Source organism: Taudactylus pleione, unplaced genomic scaffold (genome assembly GCF_031769625.1).
Source record: "Taudactylus pleione unplaced genomic scaffold, aTauple2 ptg000231l, whole genome shotgun sequence".
NCBI classification, from domain to species: Eukaryota; Metazoa; Chordata; class Amphibia; order Anura; family Myobatrachidae; genus Taudactylus; species Taudactylus pleione.
Window position 1 is genome coordinate 5,065,475 of NW_028284633.1, and position 22,018 is coordinate 5,087,492.

A 22,018-nucleotide genomic window follows, 5' to 3' on the forward strand; every position below is an offset into this window, starting at 1 on the left:
CATCCCAGACTTCCAGCACATTGTATTACATCACACACATCCCAGACTCCCAGCACATTGTATTACATCACACACATCCCAGACTCCCAGCACATTGTATTACATCACACACATCCCAGACTCCCAGCACATTGTATTACATCACACACATCCCAGACTCCCAGCACATTGTATTACATCACACACATCCCAGACTCCCAGCACATTGTATTACATCACACACATCCCAGACTCCCAGCACATTGTATTACATCACACACATCCCAGACTCCCAGCACAATTGTATTACATCACACACATCCCAGACTCCAGCACATTGTATTACATCACACACATCCCAGACTCCCAGCACATTGTAATTACATCACACACATCCCAGACTCCCAGCACATTGTATTACATCACACACATCCCAGACTCCCAGCACATTGTATTACATCACACACATCCCAGACTCCCAGCACATTGTATTACATCACATCTCATCCCAGACTCCCAGCACATTGTATTACATCACACACATCCCAGACTCCCAGCACATTGTATTACATCACACACATCCCAGACTCCCAGCACATTGTATTACATCACACACATCCCAGACTCCCAGCACATTGTATTACATCACACACATCCCAGACTTCCAGCACATTGTATTACATCACACACATCCCAGACTCCCAGCACATTGTATTACATCACACACAATCCCAGACTCCCAGCACATTGTATTACATCACACACATCCCAGACTCCCAGCACATTGTATTACATCACAGCTCATCCCAGACTACCAGCACATTGTATTACATCACAGCTCATCCCAGACTCCCAGCACATTGTATTACATCACACACATCCCAGTCTCCCAGCACATTGTATTACATCACACACATCACAGACTCCCAGCACATTGTATTACATCACACACATCCCAGACTCCCAGCACATTGTATTACATCACACACATCCCAGACTCCCAGCACATTGTATTACATCACACACATCCCAGACTCCCAGCACATTGTATTACATCACACACATCCAGACTCCCAGCACATTGTATTACATCACACACATCCCAGACTCCCAGCACATTGTATTACATCACACACATCCCAGACTCCTAGCACATTGTATTACATCACACACATCCCAGACTCCCAGCACATTGTATTACATCACACACATCCCAGACTCCCAGCACATTGTATTACATCACACACATCCCAGACTCCCAGCACATTGTATTACATCACACACATCCCAGACTTCCAGCACATTGTATTACATCACACACATCCCAGACTCCCAGCACATTGTATTACATCACACACATCCCAGACTCCCAGCACATTGTATTACATCACATCTCATCCCAGACTCCCAGCACATTGTATTACATCACACACATCCCAGACTCCCAGCACATTGTATTATATCACACACACCCAGACTCCCAGCACATTGTATTACATCACACACATCCCAGACTCCCAGCACATTGTATTACATCACACACATCCCAGACTCCCAGCACATTGTATTACATCACACACATCCCAGACTCCCAGCACATTGTATTACATCACACACATCCCAGACTCCCAGCACATAGTATTACATCACACACATCCCAGACTCCCAGCACATTGTATTACATCACACACTTCCCAGACTCCCAGCACATTGTATTACATCACACACATCCCAGACTCCCAGCACATTGTATTACATCACACACATCCCAGACTCCCAGCACATTGTATTACATCACACACATCCCAGACTCCCAGCACATTGTATTACATCACACACATCCCAGACTCCCAGCACATTGTATTACATCACACACATCCCAGACTCCCAGCACATTGTATTACATCACACACATCCCAGACTCCCAGCACATTGTATTACATCACACACATCCCAGACTCCCAGCACATTGTATTACATCACACACATCCCAGACTCCCAGCACATTGTATTACATCACAGCTCATCCCAGACTCCCAGCACATTGTATTACATCACACACATCCCAGACTCCCAGCACATTGTATTACATCACACACATCCCAGACTCCCAGCACATAGTATTACATCACACACATCCCAGACTCCCAGCACATTGTATTACATCACATCTCATCCCAGACTCCCAGCACATTGTATTACATCACAGCTCATTCCAGACTCCCAGCACATTGTATTACATCACACACATCCCAGACTCCCAGCACATTGTATTACATCACACACATCCCAGACTCCCAGCACATTGTATTACATCACACACATCCCAGACTCCCAGCACATTGTATTACATCACACACATCCCAGACTCCCAGCACATTGTATTACATCACACACATCCCAGACTCCCAGCACATTGTATTACATCACATCTCATCCCAGACTACCAGCACATTGTATTACATCACAGCTCATCCCAGACTACCAGCACATTGTATTACATCACACACATCCCAGACTCCCAGCACATTGTATTACATCACACACATCCCAGACTACCAGCACATTGTATTACATCACAGCTCATCCCAGACTCCCAGCACATTGTATTACATCACATCTCATCCCAGACTCCCATCACATTGTATTACATCACACACATCCCAGACTCCCAGCACATTGTATTACATCACACACATCCCAGACTTCCAGCACATTGTATTACATCACACACATCCCAGACTCCCAGCACATTGTATTACATCACACACATCCCAGACTCCCAGCACATTGTATTACATCACACACATCCCAGACTCCCAGCACATTGTATTACATCACACACATCCCAGACTCCCAGCACATTGTATTACATCACACACATCCCAGACTACCAGCACATTGTATTACATCACAGCTCATCCCAGACTCCCAGCACATTGTATTACATCACATCTCATCCCAGACTCCCATCACATTGTATTACATCACACACATCCCAGACTCCCAGCACAGTGTATTACATCACACACATCCCAGACTTCCAGCACATTGTATTACATCACACACATCCCAGACTCCCAGCACATTGTATTACATCACACACATCCCAGACTCCCAGCACATTGTATTACATCACACACATCCCAGACTCCCAGCACATTGTATTACATCACACACATCCCAGACTCCCAGCACATTGTATTACATCACACACATCCCAGACTCCCAGCACATTGTATTACATCACACACATCCCAGACTCCCAGCACATTGTATTACATCACACACATCCCAGACTCCCAGCACATTGTATTACATCACACACATCCCAGACTCCCAGCACATTGTATTACATCACACACATCCCAGACTCCCAGCACATTGTATTACATCACACACATCCCAGACTCCCAGCACATTGTATTACATCACATCACATCCCAGACTCCCAGCACATTGTATTACATCACAGCTCATCCCAGACTCCCAGCACATTGTATTACATCACACACATCCCAGACTCCCAGCACATTGTATTACATCACAGCTCATCCCAGACTCCCAGCACATTGTATTACATCACAGCTCATCCCAGACTCCCAGCACATTGTATTACATCACACACATCCCAGACTCCCAGCACATTGTATTACATCACACACATCCCAGACTCCCAGCACATAGTATTACATCACACACATCCCAGACTCCCAGCACATTGTATTACATCACAGCTCATCCCAGACTCCCAGCACATTGTATTACATCACACACATCCCAGACTCCCAGCACATTGTATTACATCACACACATCCCAGACTCCCAGCACATTGTATTACATCACACACATCCCAGACTCCCAGCACATTGTATTACATCACAGCTCATCCCAGACTCCCAGCACATTGTATTACATCACACACATCCCAGACTCCCAGCACATTGTATTACATTACATCTCATCCCAGACTCCCAGCACATTGTATTACATCACACACATCCCAGACTCCCAGCACATTGTATTATATCACACACATCCCAGACTCCCAGCACATTGTATTACATCACACACATCCCAGACTCCCAGCACATTGTATTACATCACACACATCCCAGACTTCCAGCACATTGTATTACATCACACACATCCCAGACTCCCAGCACATTGTATTATATCACACACATCCCAGACTCCCAGCACATTGTATTACATCACACACATCCCAGACTCCCAGCACATTGTATTACATCACACACATCCCAGACTTCCAGCACATTGTATTACATCACACACATCCCAGACTCCCAGCACATTGTATTACATCACACACATCCCAGACTCCCAGCACATTGTATTACATCACACACATCCCAGACTCCCAGCACATTGTATTACATCACAGCTCATCCCAGACTACCAGCACATTGTATTACATCACAGCTCATCCCAGACTCCCAGCACATTGTATTACATCACACACATCCCAGACTCCCATCACATTGTATTACATCACACACATCCCAGACTCCCAGCACATTGTATTACATCACAGCTCATCCCAGACTCCCAGCACATTGTATTACATCACACACATCCCAGACTCCCAGCACATTGTATTACATCACACACATCCCAGACTCCCAGCACATTGTATTACATCACAGCTCATCCCAGACTCCCAGCACATTGTATTACATCACAGCTCATCCCAGACTCCCAGCACATTGTATTACATCACAGCTCATCCCAGACTCCCAGCACATTGTATTACATCACAGCTCATCCCAGACTCCCAGCACATTGTATTACATCACACACATCCCAGACTCCCAGCACATTGTATTACATCACACACATCCCAGACTCCCAGCACATTGTATTACATCACAGCTCATCCCAGACTCCCAGCACATTGTATTACATCACAGCTCATCCCAGACTCCCAGCACATTGTATTACATCACACACATCCCAGACTCCCAGCACATTGTATTACATCACAGCTCATCCCAGACTCCCAGCACATTGTATTACATCACATCACATCCCAGACTCCCAGCACATTGTATTACATCACACACATCCCAGACTCCCATCACATTGTATTACATCACACACATCCCAGACTCCCAGCACATTGTATTACATCACACACATCCCAGACTCCCAGCACATTGTATTACATCACAGCTCATCCCAGACTCCCATCACATTGTATTACATCACACACATCCCAGACTCCCATCACATTGTATTACATCACATCACATCCCAGACTCCCAGCACATTGTATTACATCACATCACATCCCAGACTCCCAGCACATTGTATTACATCACAGCTCATCCCAGACTCCCAGCACACTGTATTACATCACACACATCCCAGACTCCCAGCACATTGTATTACATCACACACATCCCAGACTCCCAGCACATTGTATTACATCACACACATCCCAGACTCCCAGCACATTGTATTACATCACACACATCCCAGACTCCCAGCACATTGTATTACATCACATCTCATCCCAGACTCCCAGCACATTGTATTACATCACACACATCCCAGACTCCCAGCACATTGTATTACATCACACACATCCCAGACTCCCAGCACATTGTATTACATCACACACATCCCAGACTCCCAGCACATTGTATTACATCACACACATCCCAGACTCCCAGCACATTGTATTACATCACATCTCATCCCAGACTCCCAGCACATTGTATTACATCACACACATCCCAGACTCCCAGCACATTGTATTACATCACACACATCCCAGACTCCCAGCACATAGTATTACATCACACACATCCCAGACTCCCAGCACATTGTATTACATCACACACATCCCAGACTCCCAGCACATTGTATTACATCACACACATCCCAGACTCCCAGCACATTGTATTACATCACAGCTCATCCCAGACTCCCAGCACATTGTATTACATCACACACATCCCAGACTCCCAGCACATTGTATTACATCACACACATCCCAGACTCCCAGCACATTGTATTACATCACACACATCCCAGACTCCCAGCACATAGTATTACATCACACACATCCCAGACTCCCAGCACATTGTATTACATCACACACATCCCAGACTCCCAGCACATTGTATTACATCACAGCTCATCCCAGACTCCCAGCACATTGTATTACATCACAGCTCATCCCAGACTCCCAGCACATTGTATTACATCACATCTCATCCCAGACTCCCAGCACATTGTATTACATCACACACATCCCAGACTCCCAGCACATTGTATTACATCACACACATCCCAGACTCCCAGCACATTGTATTACATCACACACATCCCAGACTCCCAGCACATTGTATTACATCACACACATCCCAGACTCCCAGCACATTGTATTACATCACAGCTCATCCCAGACTCCCAGCACATTGTATTACATCACAGCTCATCCCAGACTCCCAGCACATTGTATTACATCACACACATCCCAGACTCCCAGCACATTGTATTACATCACACACATCCCAGACTCCCAGCACATTGTATTACATCACACACATCCCAGACTCCCAGCACATTGTATTACATCACATCTCATCCCAGACTCCCAGCACATTGTATTACATCACACACATCCCAGACTCCCAGCACATTGTATTACATCACACACATCCCAGACTCCCAGCACATTGTATTACATCACACACATCCCAGACTCCCAGCACATTGTATTACATCACACACATCCCAGACTCCCAGCACATTATATTACATCACACACATCCCAGACTCCCAGCACATTGTATTACATCACACACATCCCAGACTCCCAGCACATTGTATTACATCACAGCTCATCCCAGACTCCCATCACATTGTATTACATCACACACATCCCAGACTCCCAGCACATTGTATTACATCACACACATCCCAGACTCCCAGCACATTGTATTACATCACATCTCATCCCAGACTCCCAGCACATTGTATTACATCACACACATCCCAGACTCCCAGCACATTGTATTACATCACACACATCCCAGACTTCCAGCACATTGTATTACATCACACACATCCCAGACTCCCAGCACATTGTATTACATCACACACATCCCAGACTCCCAGCACATTGTATTACATCACACACATCCCAGACTCCCAGCACATTGTATTACATCCCACATATCCCAGACTCCCAGCACATTGTATTACATCACACACATCCCAGACTCCCAGCACATTGTATTACATCACAGCTCATCCCAGACTCCCAGCACATTGTATTACATCACACACATCCCAGACTCCCAGCACATTGTATTACATCACACACATCCCAGACTCCCAGCACATTGTATTACATCACACACATCCCAGACTCCCAGCACATTGTATTACATCACACACATCCCAGACTCCCAGCACATTGTATTACATCACAGCTCATCCCAGACTCCCAGCACATTGTATTACATCACACACATCCCAGACTCCCAGCACATTGTATTACATCACAGCTCATCCCAGACTCCCAGCACATTGTATTACATCACACACATCCCAGACTCCCAGCACATTGTATTACATCACACACATCCCAGACTCCCAGCACATTGTATTACATCACAGCTCATCCCAGCACATTGTATTACATCACACACATCCCAGACTCCCAGCTCATTGTATTACATCACAGCTCATCCCAGACTCCCAGCACATTGTATTACATCACACACATCCCAAACTCCCAGCACATTGTATTACATCACAGCTCATCCCAGACTCCCAGCACATTGTATTACATCACACACATCCCAGACTCCCAGCACATTGTATTACATCACACACATCCCAGACTCCCAGCACATTGTATTACATCACAGCTCATCCCAGCACATTGTATTACATCACACACATCCCAGACTCCCAGCTCATTGTATTACATCACAGCTCATCCCAGACTCCCAGCACATTGTATTACATCACATACATCCCAGACTCCCAGCACATTGTATTACATCACAGCTCATCCCAGCACATTGTATTACATCACACACATCCCAGACTCCCAGCTCATTGTATTACATCACAGCTCATCCCAGCACATTGTATTACATCACACACATCTCTTTTCTGTTACACGGCAGAAGACGGACACGTTGTAGAAAATGACACGTTTATTGTTCCACACTTAGAGCATAAAGTGCCGCAGTTACCGGTGTCAGCTGCAGATTATACAACAATTCTGCATAATTTGCGTCCTCCCTGCATGAGCTCCGAGGATTCATCTGTGACGTTCAGATCTACTGAGAGCGAGGAAACGCTGCTTCATGGCAGCTCACACTAACCAAACCGCTGCTGCCAGTGTAAATGGGATGTGGTCACTATACGGCACATGGGATGCCGGCACTTAGATCACCGGTGCCGGAATCCTGACAGTAAGTAGCGGGGTTAGGGGGAGGGTTAGCGTTAAGCACTGGGTGGCAGGTTAGGCAGTAAGGGGGAGGGTTAGCGTTAGGGTGCCGGGAGGGGGAGTTTAGATTTAGGCACTAGGGGGAGAGGTTAGGTTTAGGCTCTGGGGAGGGGGAGTTAGGGAGAGGGGGAGGGTTAGGATACCTATTGACAGTATCCTAAACCTTTCGGGTTGCTGGCGTGGGGATTTTGATCGCCAGAATCCCGTGCGCCGACATCATGTACCCAACCCTATTCGTCCAAAAACATGGGACCTCAAAGTACTGTACCTCTTTTGCAGAATCCCTTTAACTGTTTTGATTTAATAATTAAAATATAGGGCCGTATTCAATTGCCGCTGAAAAGTTCCAGACTTTTCGCATACCGGAGTTTTCACCGTCATCGCTTCTTTTGCCTTCGGAAAAGTATTGCGCTCGTCACCGCTTTTTTCGCCCTATTCAATTGCAAAGGATGCAAGAACGCGTTCTGGCGAAACTGATATCGGCAAAAAGTCCTGGCAGATTATGGGAAATCATCCTGACACCCCCCAAAAGATGCACTGACATTGGGGATCAGTATGGATACCTCCGAATAGTCCTGCTGAAGGTATTTGTTGTGCTTAAATGCTCTCAATAGCTGCTATTTAGCGTCTTAGCACAAGTGGTGAAGAACAGCATTTAGCAGGTTTTTTGCTAAAATAAGTAGTCCCAGCAAATTTATGGTACATGAAAATGGGTGTAAGCATGGATACAAATCGCTAAAGTGAGGTTCTAAAAAACGCACCTTCAGCAAACACCTGCAATAAAAACCCCTGGAGTCTATTTTGCTAGTTTTTAAATTTGTCCCCCAACTTTGTTTTTTTTCAACACCAAAACAAAAGTACTTTTTGGGGATTATTTAAAGTAATTTTTTTGACGCAGTTTACCTTTGGTTGCTGTCCCAAGGCTGCAGGTGTGTTGCCGCAACTTTGCACCCCAAACCCCCAATTCTGCACTTTTTTCCGCCTCCATTCTAAGGCGAATCTTTTCCGCTGGATACAAGGCATAGACTTTTTGCACCGGCGAAAAGTCTTTGCAATTGAATGCGGAAAGTTTCCGACAGACAAAATTACGTCATCGGCGATTGAATACGGCCCATAGTGGTTCCAAACACCCTTTGACTGATTTCATTATTTTTCTTAAAACATGTTTCACTTTAGGTCCCCCTACATTTTAGACGGATCGTCGTGCTGTAGCGATGTAATCGGAAATTCTGACCAGCAGCCATCGAAGTTCTGAGATCCATTGCAGGATCGGTGAATTTCTACATGTTAAATTTCACCCATCTGCCAATCACGATCATTTTTTGATCGCGATCAGCATATCTGTGAAATCCAACATGTTGGATTTCAGCGATCCTGCGATGTCGGGTTGCAGGATCGCTACATTGCGATGATCCCTCGCATATGTATGGGACCCTTTACGAACCAAGGGTAGCTCTGATCTTTACATGAGTATTTTGATCCATTTACATTACTGAATGGCTCTCCTCCTCCTCCCCTCACATGGCTTTTAATCGACTTGTATTTCTCTTCCTGCAGCTCATGCTAAATATATTGTCGTTTCTTCCTTCATTCATCTTGTGCTTTTCAGACATGTCATTATATCATTGGTGAGAGCTGTTTATTTATTTTCCTGTGGAATAGGATGTGTATCCAGAGAGAATTGCGCTGTGTCCTAGGTCAACGGAGGACGATGCGCCAGATTCTAGCGCTGCAGCAATCAGCGACTTTCTCTGAAAGGAAACGCCCACGGTAAAGCAGCGATATATAGCCCGCCGAGCTTCTGTATCCTGTAACTGGCTGTTTATAGGTTTATCTGTTGAGCGGAACAGTCACAACACATCCCAGGGGAATGGAATAGGGCTGTGCAAGTAGCAATCTGAAAGTGTTAGTAAACTCCAAATATTGCTAAAATACCTTAAAAACATACCTCCATATTTTCCAAATTTATATATACCCCCAGTGTATCAAAGACCCCCTGTAGCCGCACTCGCCTAAATTTGTGCTTGTTAATAGCTGTCAGTGGGAGCTACGATCCTGTGACCTGAGCTGGCTCTTGGCTTGGGGTAATGGGAACATATGTCTGTAACTGGAGCTCACCTATAGATTAAGCTGCCCTCTAAGGTGGTAAAAATTAAATGAGCAAATATAGTGATCGGATTCTCGCTATACACTGGGGCTGATTCAGAGCTGGGAGCAAAGCAAAAAGAGCAGTAACTTTGCACCTGGGGATAACCATGTTACACTGCAGGCAGGGGGGGGGGGGTAGATGTAACATGTGCAGAGAGTGCTGGGTACCCACCTTACGGTAGTGCGACACTGCACAATACCCCGTATGACGGCGGAATGTATCGTTACATGCTGCATGTGCCAACACTGCGCTGGTCATTGTATCATCCCTTCTGATGTGTGGCACAGACGTTTCAAAGAATGGCGTCCGGGAACGACGAATTGGGCGTACACCCTATACGATGTTTATGGCCGTGTCCTAGCTCAGATCTAAACTGCAGTGTAAAAATAAAAAAATGGATTTATTTTTGGTAAAATAGTTTTTTATCATTTTTTTTTTTAAAAGAATTGTGTTTTTTTATATATGCTATAATGGCCGGTGTATGTTACATTTTCTTTTATTGTTTATTAGACCAATATTCCATGTGCTTTTGTCTCTTGTTCTGATCAATGTTACAGGGTTGAACAACAGCTGCTGGAAAATAAGGATTCTTTGTAACTGAGAACCTGATGTATAGATATTGTTTAGGAATAAAGCTGTCCCAGCATGAATGGGCTACATGCAACAGCAGCCAGTAGGGATGCAGTTAATTTACCGCCGCCTGGAATGCCAGCCGTCGGAGTCCCAACGGCGGAAGGCCGACCTTGGACTAAAGATAGGCATTGAAATGCCGATGCCTATCTTTAGCCCCACGCCGAAATCCTGACGCCCGGCATCCCGAACGAGGTAAGCCGGGGATAGTTGGGTTGTAGCCACGGGCGGGAGGGTTAGGTTTAGACATCCCAGGGGAACTTAGGGTTAGGCACCCCCCAGGGGAGGGTTAGGTTAGGGGAAGAGGATAGGCACCCCTGGGGGGGAGATTAGGGTTAGGCACCCCCCCTGGGGGTGTTGGGTTTAGGGGGCAGGAAGGGAGGGTTAGGGTTAGGCACCACCCTGGTAGTTTTAGGATTAGGCACCACCAAGTGAGGGTTGGGGGGTGGGACAGGGGAGGGCTAGGATACTTATGAGCTCCTGTCGGGATGTCCTCCCTTCGGGTTTCTGGCGTTGGTATGAGAACCGGCGGCTATTCAGCCGTCAGTATTTTATACCGATTCCAGCCAGTATTTACCCTGCATGCACCAGTAATAAATGCATTTGTTCCCCTCGCAGTGCAGCATGGTTTGTGCAGGTGCAGAGGTTTTATTGTCTTGCTCCCATCTCAGAATCAGCCCTACGTTATGTAATTCAGTAATAAACATTGAAAGTGTCATAGGGGCTATGCAGAGATAAACTATTACTACACAACATGATATAAGTGCTGAATGGGGACAACAGATAGTCTGGGTCCCGGGACTAGAGAGGATATAGCTTACAGTAACCTACACAAGGCTTAGGGGTGTCACAGCCCGGGCCCTGATATTCTACACCTGGTCCCTCTCTCAGAGCCCCTAAACCTGAGGATATTCACACGCTCCCCCCCGGTACAAACGTCTCCCCATTATCTATCGCAGTTACCTGCACGGACTACATGTCCAACAACAACCAGAAGGTTCTGACATCTCAGACTTACGCTGCTCCCAAACTTGTTCCCACTGTACTGTGCCAGCTGCTAAGGACAGCTCTGAACATGTTGGCGCTTAGCTTTTCCGTTGCATTGTTACAGAAGCCAGGTATTCTATAGAGAAAGGGTATTGTTATAGGGAGAGAGGACTGTGTGACGTCAGGCTGTGTTACAGGCATTAGCGGAGGGTGATAGACAGCCCCTAAGGCTCAGTGTTCCAAGACGTGTTGGAAAAGGCAAGACGCATCATGAAAAGTGACCTGTCTTACTGTTCCAGGATTGAATACTGTATAAATGTGTTATATAAATGATATCGCTCTGTTCCTGCGCTTCCCTCTTAATTTATGATGCCGTCACCTGTGTTGAACTAGTTAAGATGTTTCTACACAGGTGATGACAATCATAAATTGAGAGGACCTCAAGAGCACTTTGGACCTCATTCAGAGCCGCTCGTAAGCGGCTGTACGCTCGTTCTGCGCATGCGTACGGTTTGTAATACGCATGCGCGAACCAGTCAGTGCGGCCGGAAATCGTTTGTTCGCTATATAGCGAATGCCTGCTATTTTGAGTGACAGGAGGAGGCGTATGTGGGTGGTAACAGGGGAAGGTGCTTGAAAACGGGGAGTGGAGATCCGAACGCAGGCCTGCTTAAAGGTCAAAACGGGCGTTTTATGGGTGTGCATAATTAATACAGCAGCGTCATTGACCACGTCACTGGGTTATTTTATAGCCAGAACTGCTCGCAAAATTGTGGTAGCAAAAACCAACCCCAAGAATAGCGAGCAGTTCATACGCTGGTCGATGTACTCGATTAATCTAATAAATAGCGGACATGATGTAGGATGCGAGCGGCCAGGGGGCGTATTTTTTCAAAAAACGACTGCAAGTTTGGTTCGCTCGTTCAGACCTAGAGGCGTGAACAGACCGCAAAGAGCGGACGGTTGATTTGAATAGCCACCCCTATTTTCTGGACGAGCGAGCGCTAATTGCGTCCGGCTCTGAATCAGGCCCGGAATCACTAACACTAGAGAAGGGGTTTGCAATCCCTGGGTGTATCAGGGTGGAGACTGGGAGGTGACCTGAAGTGATTGCACAAAAGGGGGCGTGTCATGGGCGTGTCATAAAAATATATATATATATAAAAAAAACGACCGCATGTTTTGTTCGCTCGTTCAGACATAGAGGCGGCAACAGACCGCAAAGAGCAAACGGTTCATTTGAATAGCCACCCCTTTTTCTGAACGAGCGAGCGCTAATAGCGTCCGGCTCTGAATCAGGGCCTTTGTCCCTCCTAGAATGGGTCATGTTGGGAGGTAAGTTTTAAATACCTATTAACTTCCGCTGCTTGCTAACCACCCACCCTACTGCCTGTGGTATTCTGTGCAAATGATTCATCAGATAACCCAGTGGTTTAAACAGTTTAAAAAGAAACTCACACCCCTCCCCCCAGAGTAGCTTTTGGGGAAAACAAAACTGTAAAATTACAACCACCCCAAACACTGAAGCGTGAATGATCGGTGGGTGGACCCGTCCGCTTATCTACCAAGCAATGCCCGATAGCTACACTCACCCCACTCCTCGCTGTTTGCTGGGTGTAAATGTCATATGTAGATCCAGCACCTGATTGAGAGTTGCACACATCTCGGTGGTCGCATTGCGCGCTTGAATATAAAACTGGATCTAAGGGCCGTATTCAGAGCTTATGAAAGTCGCCGTCCTAACTACTTGCGCACACTTGCTCCGCCAGCTGGATCTCTGCGTACACACCTCTCTGAATAGCGCATAGTCCCATCTATACATCCGTGGCATGTCCGCGGCACACTTACCCTAAGGGTGAATGAGATGCAACTAACTTTGTGTCAGCCAGGGGGGCTCAATGTTGCGTATGCAGGCTCCGACATATGCGCAGTTTCTAAAAATCACAAGATCTGTCTGCGGAGAGGACTAGCCTGGAACTCTGAAACCAGCTCTTAGGTTCCCATTTATTAATGATCAAATTTGCAATGCATTCTGGGCACGGTATTACCGCCAATGATCGCATTGCAAGGTGCGATCATAGCACCGGCATGTATCATCCGGCACATGCGGGGACAGGGGCTCCGAATGCCCACTAACTGCACATGCGCAGCCGCCATTGCCGGGGGAGGTTTCCTAGGGAACCCCCTCCCAGTAACTTTTGCAATGCGCAGCCTATCGGGGGCTACACAATGGGCTAACGCCATCTTCAGATGGGGCCAATATACATAATGCATCGCATTCCGGATGTTGGTAAATCTGGTAACATCTATGGGGGATGCAGCTGCCTGTGGGAATGGGGGGATCGCAGCAGGAATTGGGGGATATCTGCTGTGGTCCCTCCTTCATACATGGGGGTGATACTAAATATTTGCGTTGCATGCGCGGTACGCACCATCAGCCCATCTGCGTACGCTGTTCCAGTTGCGATACGTGATGAATCAGGCCCAAGATGGCTTATTGAGGAAGCACATTTTAATTGGGGTGTTTTACACAAACCCAGAGAATAACGATGTCCACACGTCCTGCGCAATTAGTCAGTATTGGGCGAATGGCATAACAGAACGTGGTGGCACGGTGTGTGGTCTGTAAACAACCACGATCAAAATAAAACAAAATATTGTGCACGCTGGTCATGTCAGCGCAGGATGAGCGCAGATCACCACTAGCGGCAGTGTGTACGGCCCTGTACCGAATGCACTTCCGTGGACCAGTGAATCAGCCGCTGGGCTCGGGAGGAGGGGGGGGGGGGGGCTGGTTAGCGTTGATCCCCCTGCCCGGTACTCACACTGGGCAGCAGTTTAGGCCATTTGTGGCCAGAGACTGAAGAATTGAGTCCTATGTACAGAATGGGGGGATTGCTGTTGAATTTCTTTTTTTTATTATCTTTAGGGGCAAACATCTGTAAAACCTGTTAATACCCTGGAAATCCGGCATAGAGGGCAACAACATCATACACCATACTCTGTACCTGAGAGGCTATACTTATTATCTGCCAACATGGCGCCAAGAATACTAATGACCTCCGGCAGCCAGTAAGCATTACATGGTCTAGGGCAGGGATGGGGAACCTCAGGCTCGGGGGCCGTATAATGCCCTTGGAATCATTTGGTCCGGCCCTTGGAGCTTTTTTCTGCTAGCCTCATCTGGCTATCAGGGTGCCTAGTATGGTACCCAGCAGCCAGAAGCTATGCAGCAGTGCCGCCTGGAACTTCCTTAGGACGCTTTGGACAGTCACACCGCTGCCCTTATAGCTACCCGGATGCTCCGGGCATTGCTGTAATCACCAGCAATTGTGACCCCACCCCTGCATGACGTCACACGGAGGGGGCGTGGCCTGCACCCGGCCCGCGAATAATGTATATATCAACACGGCCCTCAGCAGAAAAATGGTACCCCACCCCTGGTCTAGAGGCTTCCAGGGGTGGGCAATAAGCGCCCCTCCAGCTGTTGTTGAACTACAAATCCCAGCATGCCTTGCTACAGTTTTAGCATGTCCAAATAACAAATCTGTGGGAGAGCATGCTGGGATGGTTAGTTCTACAACAGCTGGGGGGTTGCTTATTGCCCAACCATAGACTCTAGTCTAGACTAATATGACAGAGGTGCAGATTACAATGCGTTACAGTATTGCACATCTATGCTGCTGGTATCACATGAATAATAAACTTAAATAAAGAGTACATCAGTAAGACACGTATTGTCCAAATCTGTAGATTCCAATGGTGGAGCCCTTGTTAGCGGAGAGAGGTGTCACATGGTTATAAGGAGGAGTATTTGTTATATACAGCAGCTGTCTGTATTCATACAGTTTATAATGCAACATATAACATACCCAATAGGTCTACGGCTGCATAATGCAATTTCGTTACATTGATTCAAAGCTACCAGTAGACAATGGCTGTCCTAGGTCTGATTGGTGGGATTGGCTTCAATTATATAATGTCAAATGCTTTAAAAAAATCAAAAACATAACTGTTATTGAATTCCAGGATGGCAACAAGTAAAACTCATCACTCAACTTCACACAAAATACTACGCAGGTTGTGTACACCCAGATACAGGTAAGTTTGAGTGTTTGCTGATGGGCCCGGCCGGTAGGTGCAAGCTGTATTCGTTGATGACGACGGTGGCATTCTTTAGCATCTCATAGAACATGGATAAAGTTTTCTGGTAAAGGTCTCTGTTTAAGACAAAGGAACGGAAAAGGTTGAGAGGTTCCGCCAGGCGGAAGTGTTCAGGAAGTTTCACAGACTCGGGCAGTTTCGAGTTCCCCACCATAAAGTGGTGGAGTTTCTTCTCTAGAAGACATTTTTCCAGGCTCTTGAACATGTCTCTTAGCCTGTCTTCTAGCCTGACGTTGCCCCAGTCTGTACAAGGACAACTCAGAAGAAGGTGAAGCAGTACGGTTTTTAGGTGATAAGTGGTAAGACCACTTGGCCCAGTTAGGTGACACTGCTTGGCGTGGAGGAAGGTCATTATCTGTAGACAGCCCAGGTGGCACGAATTGTCTGGGAGGTTCTTAGCAAAGTCCTTGAGGAACCTCCTCTCATAGACTGCAAAGGATAACGTCCAATGAATGCTGGTGGAGGGGACCTCGTGTGGGAAATGTGAAATGAAGTATAAGTCAGAGTCTTCGTACTGGACCACCGGAGTTATGTTGAAGCTGATGACTTTTCCAGACTTGAATTTGACTCTCAAAGCTCCAGGAGAGTCCAAGTTGCTGAAAGTGAGATCAAACTCATATTTGTGGGAAATCCTGCTCCACGCCTTTGTCACGGCTGTTTGGAACCATTTCATCACCTGGTCAGTGTCCAGGTAGTTGCTGTCTTTAGAACACAATAAATTGACACCATTGTTTTCCATTTTCTTGTTGATTGGGTTGTGGAGAAGACATAACATATCTTCGCCAAGTTTTTTCTTGTCACAGACACATCCTGATGATTTGTCGTCCGGTCCACAGACGAGGATTGTTCCATAGCTTTGTTTATCTGGGTCAATGGAGGTGTCCGTCACACATGGTTGGCACTTGAAATGATATGGTTCTGGAGGAGCAAAGGGTACAAGCAAATCACATATCAATGGCTTGTTCACTCTCCAGCTTTCGTACATGCTCCCAATGCAGATGCTGTCTTCGACCTCCATGTCGGCATCGCGGTTGCACACACTTCTCAACGCCTCTAGCAAGTCATCTGCAAAGCCCTCTACAAACTCCCTGGTCCTGGCTGCATCGTGGGTTGTTGCCCGGATGTACTGGTCATGAAATATAGCCAGCATCGACTTGTTTGGAAGTGACACGCCGTGGCAACAGTTTCCAATGAACAACAGGTCGTCCTCTTCTTTGTTCTCCTCGTGTGAGTTGCTGTCTTTGAAATCTTGCCTCCATACCTCAATCACCAGGAATATGACCATGGACACTGTGCTCCACAAGTCCCACGTTGACTCCACCTTGTCCTCCGTATTCGCCTCATTTTCCGGTGCAGCCTCCTGGCGGGATAGAAGTTGCTCGAGTTCCAGCTGCTGGACCTTCAGGTTCTCCTCTCTCTCTCGTAATTTTCGGATGATGAAGTCATCGGTGGCGGGAAGAGTTGCATCATCATTTGGGAAGAGAAGCGGATGGTTGACGATGGTCGTCACAACCACCAGGCAAACCTTGAAGATCCCGGCTTGCATTGTGATCCTGAATGTAAAAGAGAAGAAGATTATTCACGTGATCACTAACAACATGGCACGGATACAATGAGAACTGTAATAATCCGGGCACCAAGTACCCAGGAGGAAAGCTACATGCGCTACACGTGGGCCAACCTTGCTACACATGTGTGGGGTACAGTACTTGCACCATATAAGGCTCTACTGGAGAGACGGGGATGCTGGACTGAATCTTAAAATGTGTATGACAAGGTATGCTGGGACTTGCAGTTCCACAAAAGCTGCCTGTACCTTTAGTTTGCCTCATCTATGAAGGGTGGTGAGACTATGGCACCTGTTACACAGTAGGTTTCTCTGGAAATAGAGTGTCAATCTTGTCTCTTGTCCCAACAGCTCCAGGAAGCTGCGCTACACCCTGAGTTTCCTAAGTGTTCGCCGTACACTAAATAACAGCTTCTTGGTCTGGCTCCAGGATGGGTGAGGCCTCTCTCACTAGACAAAGCTACACCTGGCAGGGATCTATCACACAGGGTGGGGACACATAGCTGCCTGGCTGTGCTCTAGGTACATGACTGTAATGTACTATTCATACTAAACTTCACCCTATCCCTTCCTCCTGGTGCCTAAACCTAACCATCGGGGTAGGTGCCTGACCCTAACTGTCCCTTCTAGTACCTAATCCTAACCCTCCGGTAAGTGCCTAATCCTAATCCTCCCTCCTGGAACCTAATCCTAACCGTTGGGGTAAGTGCCTAAATGTGTCGACCATTTCTGTGTCAACCTTTTGACCACGTTGACCATTTGTACATGTCGACCTTCTTACATGTTGACCTTTAGTGTGTCGACATTTTGTCCCTGTCGACCTTTTGTCCCTGTCAGTCTATTGACTGTCTAACATCTGGGGGTATATTTACTAAAGTGAGAGTTTTTAGAAGTGGAGATGTTGCCCATAGCAACCAACCAGATTCTACTTAACATTTATCTAGCACCTTCTATAAGATAATAGCTAAAATCTGATTGGTTGTTATGGGCAGTATCTCCACTTCTAAAAACTCTTACTTTAGTAAATATACCCCCTGGTGTCTATCTGGAGATTGTCGACCTTTTTACTGTAGATCTATTGACCGGATCCCGCCGACCAAAATGGGATTGAAAAAATTATAAAAATTCTAATTAGATCCTGTAGTTGACTTTAGAATCAAAAACTCTTCAACAAAAGGAAAAAAAACATGTTGCTAAAAACACCCACAAGTAAATTGATGAAAAACAGACGTAATAAAGTGCATAATATGGAACATACAGGGCAACCAGAGAATGTCCTGAGAAAGTAGGGAGCTTGGGGCAAATACTCGACTTCCCCTGCCCTAAACCTGGTCCTGGGCGGGCGAATCTACTGCCAGATTCAGTTTTGATTTGTTATTTATTATGATTTATCATCACTCATCTCTATATCGCACACATATTACGCAGTGCTATACAGAGCATATCTACGTCATTCACAGCAGTCCCTGCAGAAGTGGAGCTTACAATCTATGGCCCTCATTCAGAGCCGTTCGCTATTTGCGGTCGTTCGTTCAAAAACAAGGGGTGGCTATTCAAATGATCCGTTCGCACATTGCAGTCTGTTCACACCTCTAAGTCTGAACGAGCGAGCAAAACATACGCTCGTTTATTTGTTAAAAACGCCCCCTGGCCGCTCGCACCATACGTCATGTCCGCTATTTATTAGATTAATCGAGTACATCGACCAGCGTATGAACTGCTCGCTATTCTTGTGGTTGGTGTTTGCTACCACAAATTTGCGAGCAGTTCTGGCTATAAAATAACCCAGTGACGTGGTCAATGACGCTGCTGTTTTAAATATGCACACCCATAAAACGCCCGTTTTGACCTTTAAGCACGCCTGCGTTCGGATCTCCACTCCCCATTTTCAAGCTCCTTCCCCTGTTACCACCCACATACGCCTCATTCTGTCACTCAAAATAGCAGGCACTCGCTATATTGCGTACAAATGATTTTCGGCCGCACTGACTGGTTCGCGCATGCGTACTAAAAACCGTACGCATGCGCAGATGTGCAAACATCGCTCGGAACGAGCGTACTGCCGCTAACGAGCGGCTCTGAATGAGGGCCTATATTCCCTGCCACACTGGCACACTAGGGTTATTTTTGTTTAGTTTTTTGGCGGCTATTTAACCTATTCTCAGTATGTTTTCTGGGTGTGGGAGGAAACATGAGCACCAGGAGGAAACCCATGCAATCATGGTGAAAAACATACAAACTCCACACAGATAGAGCCTTGGTGAGGAACTGAACTCATGGCCTGAGGGCTGTGAGACAGCAATGCTAGCCACTACTGCAACCATTTGTTGCTGAGAAATTTGAATTCTGGGCCTGATTCAGAGCCGGACGCTCTGAACGAGCGCCCGCTCTGAGTCAGGGCGTTTTTTTTTTTTTATTGTTGCGGCCTCTTGGCCGCTCGCATAGCTGTGGGTTACCACCCACAGCTTATGCGAGCGGCCATGATGATGGTCGCGATGGTCAAGACCATTGCGACCATCAGGCTTGCGATGAGACCCTTGCGGTAGGGTCTCGTTGCCGCAAGCCCGTCGCTATCCGGGTCTCGCGCATGCGCACGACGGAGCCAGCTCCGTCGTGCACATGCGCACTGGGCCACCATCGACCCGCTTGTCAGCGCTTTGCGCTCGCAAGCGGGTCTGAATCAGGCCCTCTGTATCTTTCTGAAATTCATCCCGCTCACTGATGACAGATGCGTTCTTCAAAGATAATGGAAAAATGTATAAACATTTTATTTGACGCAAGGTGGTAACACTTTATAACCTAATGTAGTAAAGTCTCTACTACTGGCATAATACACATTAATTGCCACTAGCGCGTCACAGCACACAGTAACAATAGAAGACAACTCCACCCAAATCTGAACTTTTATTTTGGGTGGAGTTCCATAAGGTAAACATTAGTGCAGAGTAGGGGTGTGCACCGGCCACTTTTCGTGTTTTGTGTTTTGGTTTTGGATCTGGATCTTTCTTCGTGTTTTGGATCTGGATTGGTTTTGCCAAAACCACCCTTCCGTGTTTTGGGTTCTGGGTTTTGTGTTTTGGATCTGTATTTTTTTGAAAAAAAGCATAAAAACAGCTAAAATCACAGAATTTGTAGGTTTTTCTGCTCCTATGCTATTATTAACCTCAATAACCTTAATTTCCACTCATTTCCAGTCTATTCTGAATACCTCACACCTCACAATAGTGTTTTTATGTCCAAAAGGTTGCACCGAGGTAGCTGGATGACTATGCTAAGCAACACGAGTGGGCGGCACAAACACGTGACCCATCTAGGCGTGACACTGCAGTGACAGACAGGATGGCATTGAAAAACTAGGCCCCAAACTGTACATAATGCAAAGAAAAAAAAGAGGTGCAAGATGGAATTGTCCTTGGGCCCTCCCACCCACCCTTATGTTGTATAAACAGGACATGCACACTTTAACAAATCAATCATTTCAGCGCCAGGGTCTGCCACACAACTGTGGCTGAAATGATTGGTTCGTTTGGGCCCCCACAAAACAAGCTGGCAATTAATGTGTCCCTGCACAAACTGGCTCTACGGAGGCAAGATGTCATCCTCATCCTCCTCATCCACCGATTCCTCACCCTCTTCAGTGTGTACATCCTCATCCTCACAAAGTATTAACTCGTCCCCACTTGAATCCACCACCACAGGTCCCTCTGTACGTTCTGGAGGCTGGTCTCCCTGGAAGAGCTGATAATTCATTTTGATGAACATCATCTTCTCCACATTCTGTGGAAGCAACCTCCTACACCTTTCGCTGACAAGGTTCCCGGCTGCACTAAACACTCTTTCGGAGTACACACTGGAGGGGGGGCAACTCAGGTAAAATAGAGCCAGTTTGTACAGGGGCCTTCAAATTGCCTCTTTTTCCTGCCAGTACAGGTATGGACTGTCTGACATGCCTACTTGGATGCTGTCACCGATGTAATCCTCCACTATTCTGTCAATGGTGACAGTATCATATGCAGTGACAGTAGACATGTCAGAAATTGTTGC

At 46.6% G+C, this 22,018-nt stretch overlaps 1 protein-coding gene across 1 annotated transcript in view; it reads right to left on the minus strand.

Annotated features, from left to right (window-relative positions):
* Nucleotides 1-15,036: 15,036 nt before the first annotated feature.
* ITPRIP (inositol 1,4,5-trisphosphate receptor interacting protein) overlaps nucleotides 15,037-22,018 on the minus strand; it is a 102,954-nt gene continuing 95,972 nt past the window's right edge. Inside the window, exon 3 of the mRNA XM_088479394.1 lies at nucleotides 15,037-17,960. Within this exon, the coding sequence (XP_088335520.1) occupies nucleotides 16,316-17,953 (1,638 nt within the window). The 5' untranslated portion in view covers nucleotides 17,954-17,960 and the 3' untranslated portion in view covers nucleotides 15,037-16,315. The remainder of the gene's footprint in view (nucleotides 17,961-22,018) is intronic.